General features: G+C 36.9%; 1 protein-coding gene across 3 annotated transcripts; it reads left to right on the top strand.

Moving 5' to 3' along the window:
• Positions 1-1,302: 1,302 nt before the first annotated feature.
• Positions 1,303-10,744, top strand: LOC113654420. 3 transcript variants are annotated; one of them, XM_027164573.2, is made up of 7 exons: positions 2,711-3,040; positions 3,490-3,774; positions 4,547-4,798; positions 6,929-7,036; positions 7,915-7,947; positions 8,260-8,280; positions 8,476-8,520. In XM_027164573.2, exons 1-5 carry the CDS (start codon positions 2,986-2,988, stop codon positions 7,920-7,922), a joined length of 708 nt encoding a protein of 235 aa, XP_027020374.2. In that variant the 5' UTR covers positions 2,711-2,985; the 3' UTR covers positions 7,923-7,947; positions 8,260-8,280; positions 8,476-8,520. The 3 variants fall into 3 exon arrangements, with proteins under 3 accessions (XP_027020373.2, XP_027020374.2, XP_027020372.2); XM_027164572.2 differs by lacking the exons at positions 2,711-3,040; positions 7,915-7,947 and adding an exon at positions 1,303-1,429 and having other exon boundaries at positions 8,476-10,744; XM_027164571.2 differs by lacking the exon at positions 7,915-7,947 and having other exon boundaries at positions 8,476-10,744.
• The last annotated feature ends 968 nt before the right edge of the window (positions 10,745-11,712 follow it).

The raw sequence follows: 11,712 nt of genomic DNA, 5'->3' as shown, positions 1-11,712 counted from the left end.
TTTTAATAAGCTCACCCACGAACTGACTAAATGCAGACAGCACATTACATGCCCCACAAGGGACAAGAATATACTAGACCACTGCTACACTGTTTTGAAGAAAACATACCACTTTGTTCCTCGTGCAGCTCTTGGACTCTGATCACTGTCTGGTTCATCTTCTACCAGCCTACAAGCAGAAACTTAAATCTGCTCAGCCTGTTGTGAGATCTGTAAAGACATGGATGGACAAATAAAGCAGAGCGGGATTTACAATCCTGCCTCCACCTCAAAGATTGCTGTGTTTTTGAAGCTGCAGCTACTGATTTGGATGAGCTTACTGACACCCTGACATCCTACATGTGTGTTCCCTCTAAACACCCCTCTGTCAAGCTCCTGAAATTTGCAGGTGACACTACAGTCACTGGTCTCATTCAGGACAGAGACGAGTCTGCATACAGACAAGAGGTTAAGCAGCTGTTTATATGTATGTGTGTACAGTCAAGCCTGAAATTATGCAAATTCTGACATAAAGTTACTTTTATTCAACCAGCAAGTTTTTTCTCGATTAGAAATGACACAGGCGAGACAGATGATAATAAGACGATGTCCAAGAGGCATCATTGTGCAAAAAATTATTTCTCATCTTTTATGTACATTTGAACAAAAAGTGGCATGTCTAAAATTATTCATATCCTTCTCAAGTCAAGTCACCTTTGTCACCTTTATTCTCAATAGAAAGAGAATGTCAGTACACATTCAAATTCAGTCACATCCATACTATCAGATCCTTGTCACATTTGATTTACAGTACTTCTTTGCTTCACTGTCCTTAGCTTTGTATCTATTTTCAATAGCATGGGCTGAAGCTGCAGGCCTTTTTTTCAGAATGGGTATCTTTGACTTACTCATGCTCAGAGTGTGACCAATATCTCGGCCCAAATAATATTTGATATCTAATGTCTGCTACAGCTAAGGTCACATGTTGGGTATATATTACATACTGTACAGTTGAAACCAGATATTTACATACACTTCAGAAAAAAACACAAAAACTTTTATTTCTTTACTGTCATACATTAAATCAGAGTAAACTTTTTCTGTTTTAAATCAATAAATATTAACATATTTTTTGCATTTGTTAAACGTCAGAATCGAGCGAGGGAGAATTTTTATTATGTTCATCAAAGTCAGAAGTATACATACACTAAGTTTATCGTGCCTTTTAAACAAACAAGCAAACAAAAACTCCAGATGATCTATCCAGATCCATTCTGAGCATAAGAAGCTTGTGATAGGTTAATTGATTCCATTTGAGTTAATTGGTGGCGCACCTGTGGGTGCATAAGACACACCTCAAACTATTCAAATTAGAGCTCCTACATCAGTTTCTGTGAGGACATGTGTGTTCCCTCTAAACACCCCTTTGTCAAGCTCCTGAAATTTGCAGGTGACACTACAGTCATTGGTCTCATTCAAGACGGAGACAAGTCTGCATACAGGTTGAGCAGCTGTTTATATGTATGCATGCAGTCAAGCCTGAAATTATTCAAATTCTGACAGTTACTTTTTTTCAACCAGCAAGTTTTTTCTTGATTAGAAATGACAGGCGTCTCCCAGAAGATAATAAGACGATGTCCAAGAGGCATCATTGTGGAAAAAATGATTGCTCATTTTTATGTAGCCTACATTTGAACAAAAAGTGGCATGTCAAATTATTCATGTCAAGTTACTTTATTCTATATATTATTCTATAATTGCTGAACAGCTTTTTGCATGTCTCCACTGGTATTTTTGCCCATTCATTTTTAGCGATGAGCTCCAACTCTTTCAGGTTGGAGGGTGATCTTTAGCTCCCTTCACAGATTCTCAATCGGATTTAAGTCATGACTCTGGCTGGGCCACCAGCAGAGCCCAGATTAATCAAGATGGACTTGGCGGTGATCCTTGGATTCTTTTTCACCTCTCTCACTCTCCTCCTGGCCAGCACGGGTGTCACTTTTGGCTTCCGACCACATCCTCTGAGATTTTTCACAGTGTGGAACGTCTTGAATTTTTTAATAATACTTTGCACTGTAGCCACTGGAACTTCAAAACGTTTAGATAAGGTCTTATAGCCTTTTCCTATGAGCAGCCACAATGCACAACTGCAGGTCCTCAGTAAGCTCCTTTGTCTTAGCCATGACCATACACAAACCAACAGCAGAGAGCTTCTGTTTTTCACCTGGTGAGTTGATTAAAACAGCCATTCCCAATGAATCTGGGTAATTAGGATACTTTAAAACAGCTTGGACTGTTTGGAATGGTATAAATCTTTGGATTTTCCCATAGACTGTGACTGTTTGCAAAGGGTATGAATAATTCTGCACATGCCGCTTTTTGTTCAAATATAAATAAAAAATGAGGAATAATTTTTTCCACAATGATGCTCTTGTACTTATTATCTTCTGGGAGATGCCTGTGTCATTTCTAATCAAGAAAAAACTTGCTGGTTGAATAAAAGTAACTTTTTAAGTCAGAATTTGCCAGGGGTATGAATAATTTCGGGCTTGACTGGTATGTATGCATGTGTGTATGTGTGTATGCATGTGTGTATGTGTGTATGCATGTGTGTATGTGTGTATGTGTGTATGTGTGTATGCATGTATGTATGTGTGTATGTATGCGTGCGTGCGTGCGTGATTGAAGAACAATAGGCCATATGTATGCTTGTGGACGCTATTCCACTTCATACCAGTAGCGGGCGAACATCCTGTAGCCGAACATTTACACCCAAAGTAGACGCTGTTCACGGTGAAAGTACGCAGCAAATCAACTAATCGATTTTTGCGATTATCAGATCACAAGACGAAGGAATAAGATCATATAGGAAATCTTATTCTCTCGCTTCATCTTTGACTTGTGTTGATGTGGATTTCGTGATTACTGGACAAAAATACAAGCCTGTCATTGTTTCGGGGCTAAGAAGCGGAAGTTTGCGTGTTTATCAGAACGAAAGCAATCGAAATGGCGAAGATAGATAGGTCTCTCGTGTTATTCTTTGTACTTATGTTTTGTGCTGGTAAGTAAAATCCGCAATATATGAACATGATTCGCTGTAAACGTGATGTAGCTCTCTATATAGCCAGAGTGAGCAACTTTGGCTAAGCTAATGCTGATTAGCACAGTCAGGGTGTGTCGGTTTAAGCAAAAAACCCCTAAACCGCCATTTTAAACTCCTCCATTTCTTCATTTTCTGGCTTGTATGTCTATTAAAAATCTTATTTATATATTAATATATTTGTTTTTTATTTAAAATATAATAGCAAAATAAGCGTTTATAGTAAATATCACGTTTTCTCGCGGCAGATTAGCTTGTTAGCCGTTTAGCTCATGTAAAGCCATTCTTCCATGACATTTAATATAGTTTTATTATTACTTTTTGCTTTTTTAATAATACGTATGTAATGATTTAATTTGATAATATGAATTGTATTATGACTACTGCACATTTTCTTTGTGTTCCGTTAGGTTGTGTAGACTGTATACATGTGGCAACTGGGACAGTTTACAATTTTACGTCAGGGATAACAGGAGATATTGAATTGGGTGACTGGAGACTCAATGGCAATTTGGTGGTTGAGTGGGAAGGTAAAAGTGAGCCTGTGTGGTACCGATTAAAAGACCGAGCACAGTTTAACCGTGCCAACGGAGACCTCTCAGTTGTTCTGACGAAGAATGACAGCGGTGCATATACGGCCCAATTCCAAGTGAAAGGAGTTCTGCAGTATTATGCCATTACAATTAATGTGATTGGTAAGTGAGTCTTAATCTGTGTTTTTAATTATTTAGAATTATATTGGTGTCAGTGACTTGTGACAGTCAATACTAGGAGAGTGGTGGCTCAATAGTTAAGGTTTTGTTTAATGATCAGGTGTTTGTCTGTCAAGCTGACACTTTTGGCCTTTTGACACTTTTCAAGCAATGCCCTTAACCCTCTGTTCTCTGGTGATGCTGTAACAAGGCTGACCCTGTACTCTGACAACAACTTTCTGGGATATGCAAAAAGAAAGTTTTATTGTGCTGTATTATGGCAAATAATGGCTTCTTCAGAAGACATTGGGTTTAATCAGTAAAAAAAAACAACTAGCAGTCTTAAGTTAAGGAGAGTCTGTAAGGAAATAAGTGTTTATAACTGCTATAGAGCAATTAAAAACAGGAACTAACTTGTCTCGCAGATGACTTATTCTATAATTATTAAATATACTAAAATATTAAAATCACCAAGTGTTTTTCAGTAGCATATAAAAAAAAATATAGTTAGCAAAATGTTGTGGTATAAGAGCAATAAAACTTGTCAAGGTGTAAGAGGGAAAAGAACCCTTGAGGTGTATCATTCTACGTGCGACACCAGCTATTGTGAATTGTTTTCCTATAACAGTACCGGGCCAGCATATTTCATTTTTTCACATCACATTTGTATATTTTTCTCTACAACTTTTAATCAGGCTGTATTTTACTATGTATCTGTATATGCTTTACAATATAACTTGTTTTGGTGACCAGAGTTTACTTATTTTATTTTCAGATCCATTGACTAAGCCGGAGGTGACTTGTGAGCAAAATGGCCAAAATATAACACTTAAGTGTTCACTGGTTCCTCCAGTGGAGGCAAAGTTTAAATGGACCGGACCAAATGGGTTCTCTCATGTTGGGGATAGTGTTCAAATTTCCAGAAATGAAAACGATGACTCAATTTATTACTGCACTGTAGAAAATGCACTGGGCGAAAAGGCAACAAAGTCAACAGAGTTCAAACCAAAACTGTGTTTCTCTAAAGGTAATATATTGTTTATTTTAAAAATAGTTTGCTTCAATGTTGCTGTCTAAGGGCCTTTTTACACCTGGTCACTTCACGTGTTTTCTCTGATTTGATAGCTATCTGATTTGTTAAAACTGTTCCATTTACATTAGGCCACATAAATGCGTCTTGGCGAATCGAATATCAATCCGATCTTTCTACTCCCACCCAAAATGCAAATATATTTTACCTCATATCCGGGGTAACTGAAATGGAACACGCTTTGGTGTATGCGATTTTCAGAATTCAATCAAAAAGAAGACGGAAAAACTTGTTGCGAATCTTATGCTACAAAAAACAGCCTTTACATTTATTTGTTTCTGCCGCGATGCACGACTCGTGAGTCACCTGCGAGAAACGCTTCGGAGGGCATTTAGACCCGGGGTCTCATTTATAAAGCGTGCATACGCACAAAACTGTATAGCATGAAATACCATTTTATTAGAGAACTGCAGAACACAGTGTAAAAATAAAATATTTTCCTTAATGTACATGTATCACAAAATGTCAAAGTCTGCAAATAGTCAAACAGTCATGAAGCACAATCGCTACTCATCATCGGTCCTAACTATTACGGTGTTCATTACAAAACCGTCATGAAGTATGTGTTCACTATAACATTTTCGTCTTACATTTTCACCCACAAATTTCACCCACAAAATCATAATTCTGTGGTTTTATCAAGTTGTTAACGCTCCGTCTAATTGCTAGAAACATATAAATCCTCCAGTGACCCGGGTATGTGATACTTCATGATGGCACTGCTGGCACTGTTGGAGGATTACGCCAATGGCAGAATAAGGAGAGAACGAGTTTTCAAGGTCCATGATGATGACTGGCTAATAAGCCGATTTAGATTCCCTAGAGCTGTGCTCTTGGATCTATGTGTTGAATTGGGTCCAGTATTAGAGAGGGCAACACGCCGGAACCATGCCATCCCAATCTAAATACAAGTCCTCACCACTCTGGGGTTCATGGCAACCGGCTGTTTCCAGCAGGAATTGGCAGACAAGTAAATTATTTATATAAAAAAAGAAAACTATAAGTAATCCTCAACTTTGTGTCTAAGACCTTTTTGTATATGAAATAATTCTATTGGAATCTATCATCTCAACCTATAGGTCTGGCAAATCACAGCCGTCCCTGAGTGCCATAATATCTGTCGTTTTGAATGGTATACTTAATATGGGTAGTCGATACATCAGGTTCCCCTACACTGTGCGAGAACAGGCCGAAATTAAAATGCAATTTGCAGCAATGTCTGGTTTCCCAAATGTAATCGGCACAATTGACTGCGCTCATGTTGCTATAAGGGCACCATCTGAAAATGAATTTGCTTATGTTAATAGAAAGCATGTGCATTCTATTAAAGTGCAAATCATATGTGACTCCAACATGACCCTCACAAACATTGTGGCACGCTGGCCTGGTTCAACACATGATTCCTCTATCTTGACACATAACAGTGTAGGGAACAGACTAAATGCAGGCGCAGTTCATGGCTGGCTTCTTGGTGAGTTTAACAATATTAAAAAGTAGAAAATGTAACAATTTTGTTTTTAATATAATTATAACAATGTTGCTTTTATATAATTATAACCTGCAGGCAACTGTGGCTACCCCTGAGACGCTGGCTCATTATAACGAGGTGCACTCTCGTGCCCGCGCAGTGATTTGCATTGACTATTTATGGTTTAAATATGGGCGTGTACAGGGTGGGATTTGAGGCTGGTTCACGTACGCACATCTGCGGGTGATCTGTGATTTATAAAGGGAACATTGCTTACAGGTGTGCGTACACACGGTTTTATAAATCGGAATTTTTTTTGGCGTACGCCATTTTTGGCTTATGGGGGTATGTAAACTTTTAGTAGGGATCCTACTTTAGTTTTATAAATGAGACCCCTGGTCTTTTTACGATCGGATAGCTATCGGATCACAGAAAACGCATGAAGTGACCAGGTGTAAAAAGCCCCTAAATCTAATGCTTTACAGTTTAATGCATAGTGTATTGTTGGTCTCATATACAATAATAGTTAAATACTTAATATAATGTGTATTGGAAGTTTTATTGAAACAGATTTAATTTCCTTTCCATTGTTATTTTAGATCCAGGCGATGATTCAAGTAATGGTGCTATTGTGGGAGGAGTTATTGGAGGACTCGCAGTATTCGCAGGCCTTCTATCAGCTGGATTCTTTATTTATAATTATATAGGTATGATTGATTATAAACAGTTCTCTGTATTGTAACCAAATGAGTTTTTTGTTTAATGTGCATATTTTTCTTAAACTTAGTGTCTTAAAACAACTAACTGAGATGCACTTCTGAAAAAAGTAAAAAATAAATAGATAAAAGAACAGAAGTCATTTGAAACGTGTTCATTATTTTAGCCTGTACTTTTAACATCTTTCTTGAATACTTTTTTTAACTTTTTAAGTTTATGGCTTTGGATAAATCTACATTTGTCTGTATGCAGGAAAGAGCGCTAACAAAAAAAATGCTTTTCTCTGTGTTTAGTGGCACAGTTATCATGTAACATAATAAGCAGTACAGAAGTAACTAGTGACAAAAACAAGACAACACTTCATAATAATTTGTACCAACATAATGGTACAAGATGCCTTTCCTTATTTCACTAACAAAAAAGATGCTCAGTTTTTGAATCGAGGGCTTGATCACAAAACTAAAAGAGGAAGCATACATTCAAGATAACCCCTTTTTAAGGTTAGGATTCCTGCATTTTCATTCATTTATTTTCTACCACTTATCCGAACTTCTCGGGTCACGGGGAGCCTGTGCCTATTTCAGGCGTCATCGGGCATCATCGGGCATTTTTTTTTTTTTTTTAACTACAACACATAGATTGTCATTATTTTGTCAGTTCATGTTTTTGAAGCTCAGGAATTTGTCCTTCCTCTTTCAAACCAGAAATTATAAATGATTTGTTTTTGTTTTTAATGCGCTTGACTTTAAGTAGGCTGTTGCAATCAGTCTGCTCAAAAGAAACTCTCAAATGTTTAAATGACACTAAAAAATATCTGTTTAGATTTGATCAAATTTACCCAACTGAGTAAAATATAATCATATTGCAGGCAAATAGTCAAGTGCACCTGGCTGACAAAAAGGTACAGAGGCTATTGGATAAACTTCTTCTTTAACAGCCTGGCATTTGCGTGCTGCATTACACCACAGAATCACACAACACATTGTGATCTTGGTGGTGTGTATGTTGCTCTGATTCTGTGCTGTGCTTGCCCTGTGCTTACTCATCATTCCATTTTTTGCTTTGTAACTCATTAACACGTACAGCTAGACAGAAATAAATCAGCTGTATTTCAAGCCATTATTTGTAATGAGCTAACTCTTTTTTTTTAAACTCTGCATTTATTAATGAAGACTTATGACACTAACATGACTAATTTCTTTACATTGTTTAGGTAAAGAGAGCACGGGAACAGGTAACATTCCCATTTTATTTTTTCCTCTCTTTCGGCAATACAATATGCATCTGATAAAAGTTGTATGCATGCTTAAATAAGTGACGCTTTAAATTTCTACAGTAAAATGTGTTGCCTAATAAGTCATCTATATTTGATGAGTAGCTTGCATTATATTACCAACTTACTTGCTGATTTGCATGTTTAATAAACCAGGAGAAGGAGACAATGAACAAAAGACACCTATGGAAGATAAAACTTCAAACAACCACAGTCTGGATGATGGAGCTACTACCCCTCTGGCAAACGACGAGACACATCAGGATGTTTAATCAGAAAACAAAACATGTCTGCAGTCAAAGATGGAATCCAAATATGCTAAATATGGTGCACATTTAACCCCTGAAAAAAGTGCAAGATATTGAAAAGTAAATCATCAAAAAGAATGTTTTCAAGGCTGAAGGACATACACGAGAAAATCCTAGGTTTTAAAATGCAGACATGACACTTTTAAATGTTTTAAATTTTCTGTTTGTTTGTTTTTTTTAGACTTTGTTCTTTGTATTTTATTGCTCCTTCCTTTGGTTTTTGTTTGGGTCCAATACTGTTATAGATGGAGGAAGCAGTGAGTGATGCTGATAGTGTAGAAAATATACTAGGCTCTAATAGTAGGCTCTTACCATGAAACGTCCAAAAAAGTTTTAATTTACTATTTATGTTCCCCCCACATGCCCCCATCTAACAAATGTTTGCTTTATTTACATAATAGAAGTGACTGCAGTTTGGAATATTAGGCAGCTCTTGTTAAGAAACAGGGAGATGGAACTATAGCCAAAGAGCTCTTAGGAGGAGAACAATCACTGGATCATGATCATTGGCTATTCACAGAATGTGAACGTTCAGTGCATGAAATCCTCCAATGTGTCTGGGATGATTTCCCTAAATACTATTCTTTGAAATCACCAGGCTTTCTTCTGTCAATTGATATTAATGTTAGTGTTGGCCTTCTAACTACATATGTATGTCCTTTGGTTAACACGTACAGTGCATATACTGTAAAATGTCTACACACCCTTATGATATTACAAGCTTTTTAAAATATAAAAACATCATCTTTTATCTTCTAACTTTAAATGTGATCTTCCAAAAATAAATAAATAATTTATAATTGGGAATACAACATCTACAACATCCTGCACAAGTCTGCAAACCCTCTCATAATGGGGTCTCTACCTGTCCTGAGATTTCAGCAGTCACTTTTAAAATTTTTAAATCTTGAAAGTCACCAATCAAGAGAAGGATATAACAGAAAAAATGCAATAAGTGGAGAAAATGTGGCATCACCGAGACATTGCACAGATAATGACAACTCTCCCGGTTTGAAATGACAAGGAGAAATCTTACCAAGAGGCTAACAGTAACACTGAAAGAACTACAGGAAGTTCTAGTAGTCACATGAGTGACTACCATCTCCTGTGTTCTGCACAAGTCTGGGCTTTGGGGGGGGGGGGGGGGGGGCAAGATGGAGGCTTTTTCTTACTAAAGGGAACATGCAAGCCGAAGAGATTCATTCAGTTACTTTGCAAATACTGTTTTGCAAGAAAGAGTTATATAAAATTCCAAGTCTAGATGTGTGAGAATAATAGAGACTTGTGCATGAAACTTGATGCTGTAAAAAAGGCAGAAGGTGCTCCCACAAAGTATTAGTTGGGCTGGGTGTTCAGACTTATTGCATTAAAGATGTAGTAAGTCAAAACATTTTTTTTTCTATTTAAAATCTTGCATGGGTTGATATTACAATCTGTACAGTCTCCAGTACAATGTATGTTGCTTAATGTTTAATTGCCGAGAATTAGTTTGGGTGATGCTGGGTGATAATCTTGTTTCCTGAGTGCTTAAATTTAAACCAGGATCACACATACATACATACACGCATACACCTTTGGACAAATTCAGTTGAACTCGTTGGGACTTTCTTGCAGATAGCATGGCCAAGTGGAACAATGCCTCTTGCAGTGAATGACAAGGTTTTTTATTTTATTATATTCCAAAAATTGTCTTTTAAACCATGCAAAAAAGGTCATAAATACTCTGTACAATACTCTAATTAGATGATCAATTGCTGCCTGAATCTAAATATTGTAAGCAGAATGGCTGATGTTTTTATTTTATTATTATTGCCACATGATGAGAGAGAGATGCGCTGTCTTGTAGGAGTAGTAAGCATATTAAAAGGCCTTAGGGGATGCTGTGTCCTCCTTAAGTTGTACAAAGTGCTTCTGACACTCTAGTGTGTGAAACAAGACGTCAGGGTGTCTGCTTGTTACTCTTGGGATTCTCTGAGATATTACTTTCTGAGCTATTGTGCTTTTACCTCTGTAAATTATGCAACCCAGACTCTCGCTTTGTAAACTCATCAAAATAGTAAAACCAACCTGCTTGTTTTGTGTGTCAATGTAAAAAAAAAAACTTGTTTGAAAGTGTTTTTAAAGTGTCATTGTGAAGTGCTATTGATACCATTCTCACACCCACATCTATTTACATCTGTTTGTTTTGATCTACTCAATTATACACTGTTTACATCTGCAACTGTTACATTATGCACATAAGACCTTTAGTATATTTTTTTGTGATTTAAAATGATTCCGTTAATTAGTCTTCATTTTTAATGCTCAGTGGAGTTTAATAATCCAGCTACAGGAAGTTTGGTAGATTTTTTAAACTTAATGATCTTCAAAAGATAGCAACACCATTCAATCATCAAACACTGTAGATCAGGGCAAGAAATTTATTTTAGGGCCTCTTTAAGAAGAATTTAATTTGAGAGCTCAGTTAGACGCGTCTACATCCCTTCGAGGCCCAACCGGAAGTCAGAAGAATTTAATTTGAGACTTTCAGAATACACAAAGTAAAAAATAACAGGACTGTTTTATAGTTTTAGCAGATTTTGCCTCCATCATTGAAGCCTACTAAAAATCACCAATTTTGTTAATTATAACAAATCAAATAATCATTTACATGTATGAGAGGATTTCAAATAGCACTTAGCTTAACTGCTCCCATCGTCCCTCTCAATACTCTTCTGTTCTGGAACCGAGGTGGTGGAATGAACTTCCTCTAGATGTCTGAACACAGGCTCTTCAAACACAGATGAAGACCTACCACTTTCTGAACAGTTTAAAGTTGATTTTATTCTAAGTCTATAAAGTAGTGAACCAGTTTTAATGAACCATTGATAAAGGCCTCAAACTGCTTCTGTTTGTTGACCCGGATAAGGGCATCTGCCAAAATAAAATGTTATATGTTTACACAGCAGTTTGCAGCTAGGGCTGTCACAGACCAGAACTAACTTTGAAGTAACTCACAGAGGTCATAGGGAATTCTGTAATGTCAGTATATTTGACATAAAGTGGGGAAAAACATGCACACATCTATGCTTCTCTTTTGTTAGCA

This window comes from Tachysurus fulvidraco, chromosome 6 (assembly GCF_022655615.1).
Source record: "Tachysurus fulvidraco isolate hzauxx_2018 chromosome 6, HZAU_PFXX_2.0, whole genome shotgun sequence".
NCBI lineage: Eukaryota > Metazoa > Chordata > Actinopteri > Siluriformes > Bagridae > Tachysurus > Tachysurus fulvidraco.
This window is presented reverse-complemented; position numbering and strand designations above follow the sequence as displayed.

Coding starts and splice junctions, on each gene's coding strand:
- LOC113654420 (XM_027164571.2), top strand. CDS start 2,986: ATGGCGAAGATAGATAGGTCTCTCGTGTTATTCTTTGTACTTATGTTT. Junction 3,041..3,489: donor TGTACTTATGTTTTGTGCTG/GTAAGTAAAATC, acceptor GTGTTCCGTTAG/GTTGTGTAGACTGTATACAT. Junction 4,799..6,928: donor AAAACTGTGTTTCTCTAAAG/GTAATATATTGT, acceptor TTGTTATTTTAG/ATCCAGGCGATGATTCAAGT.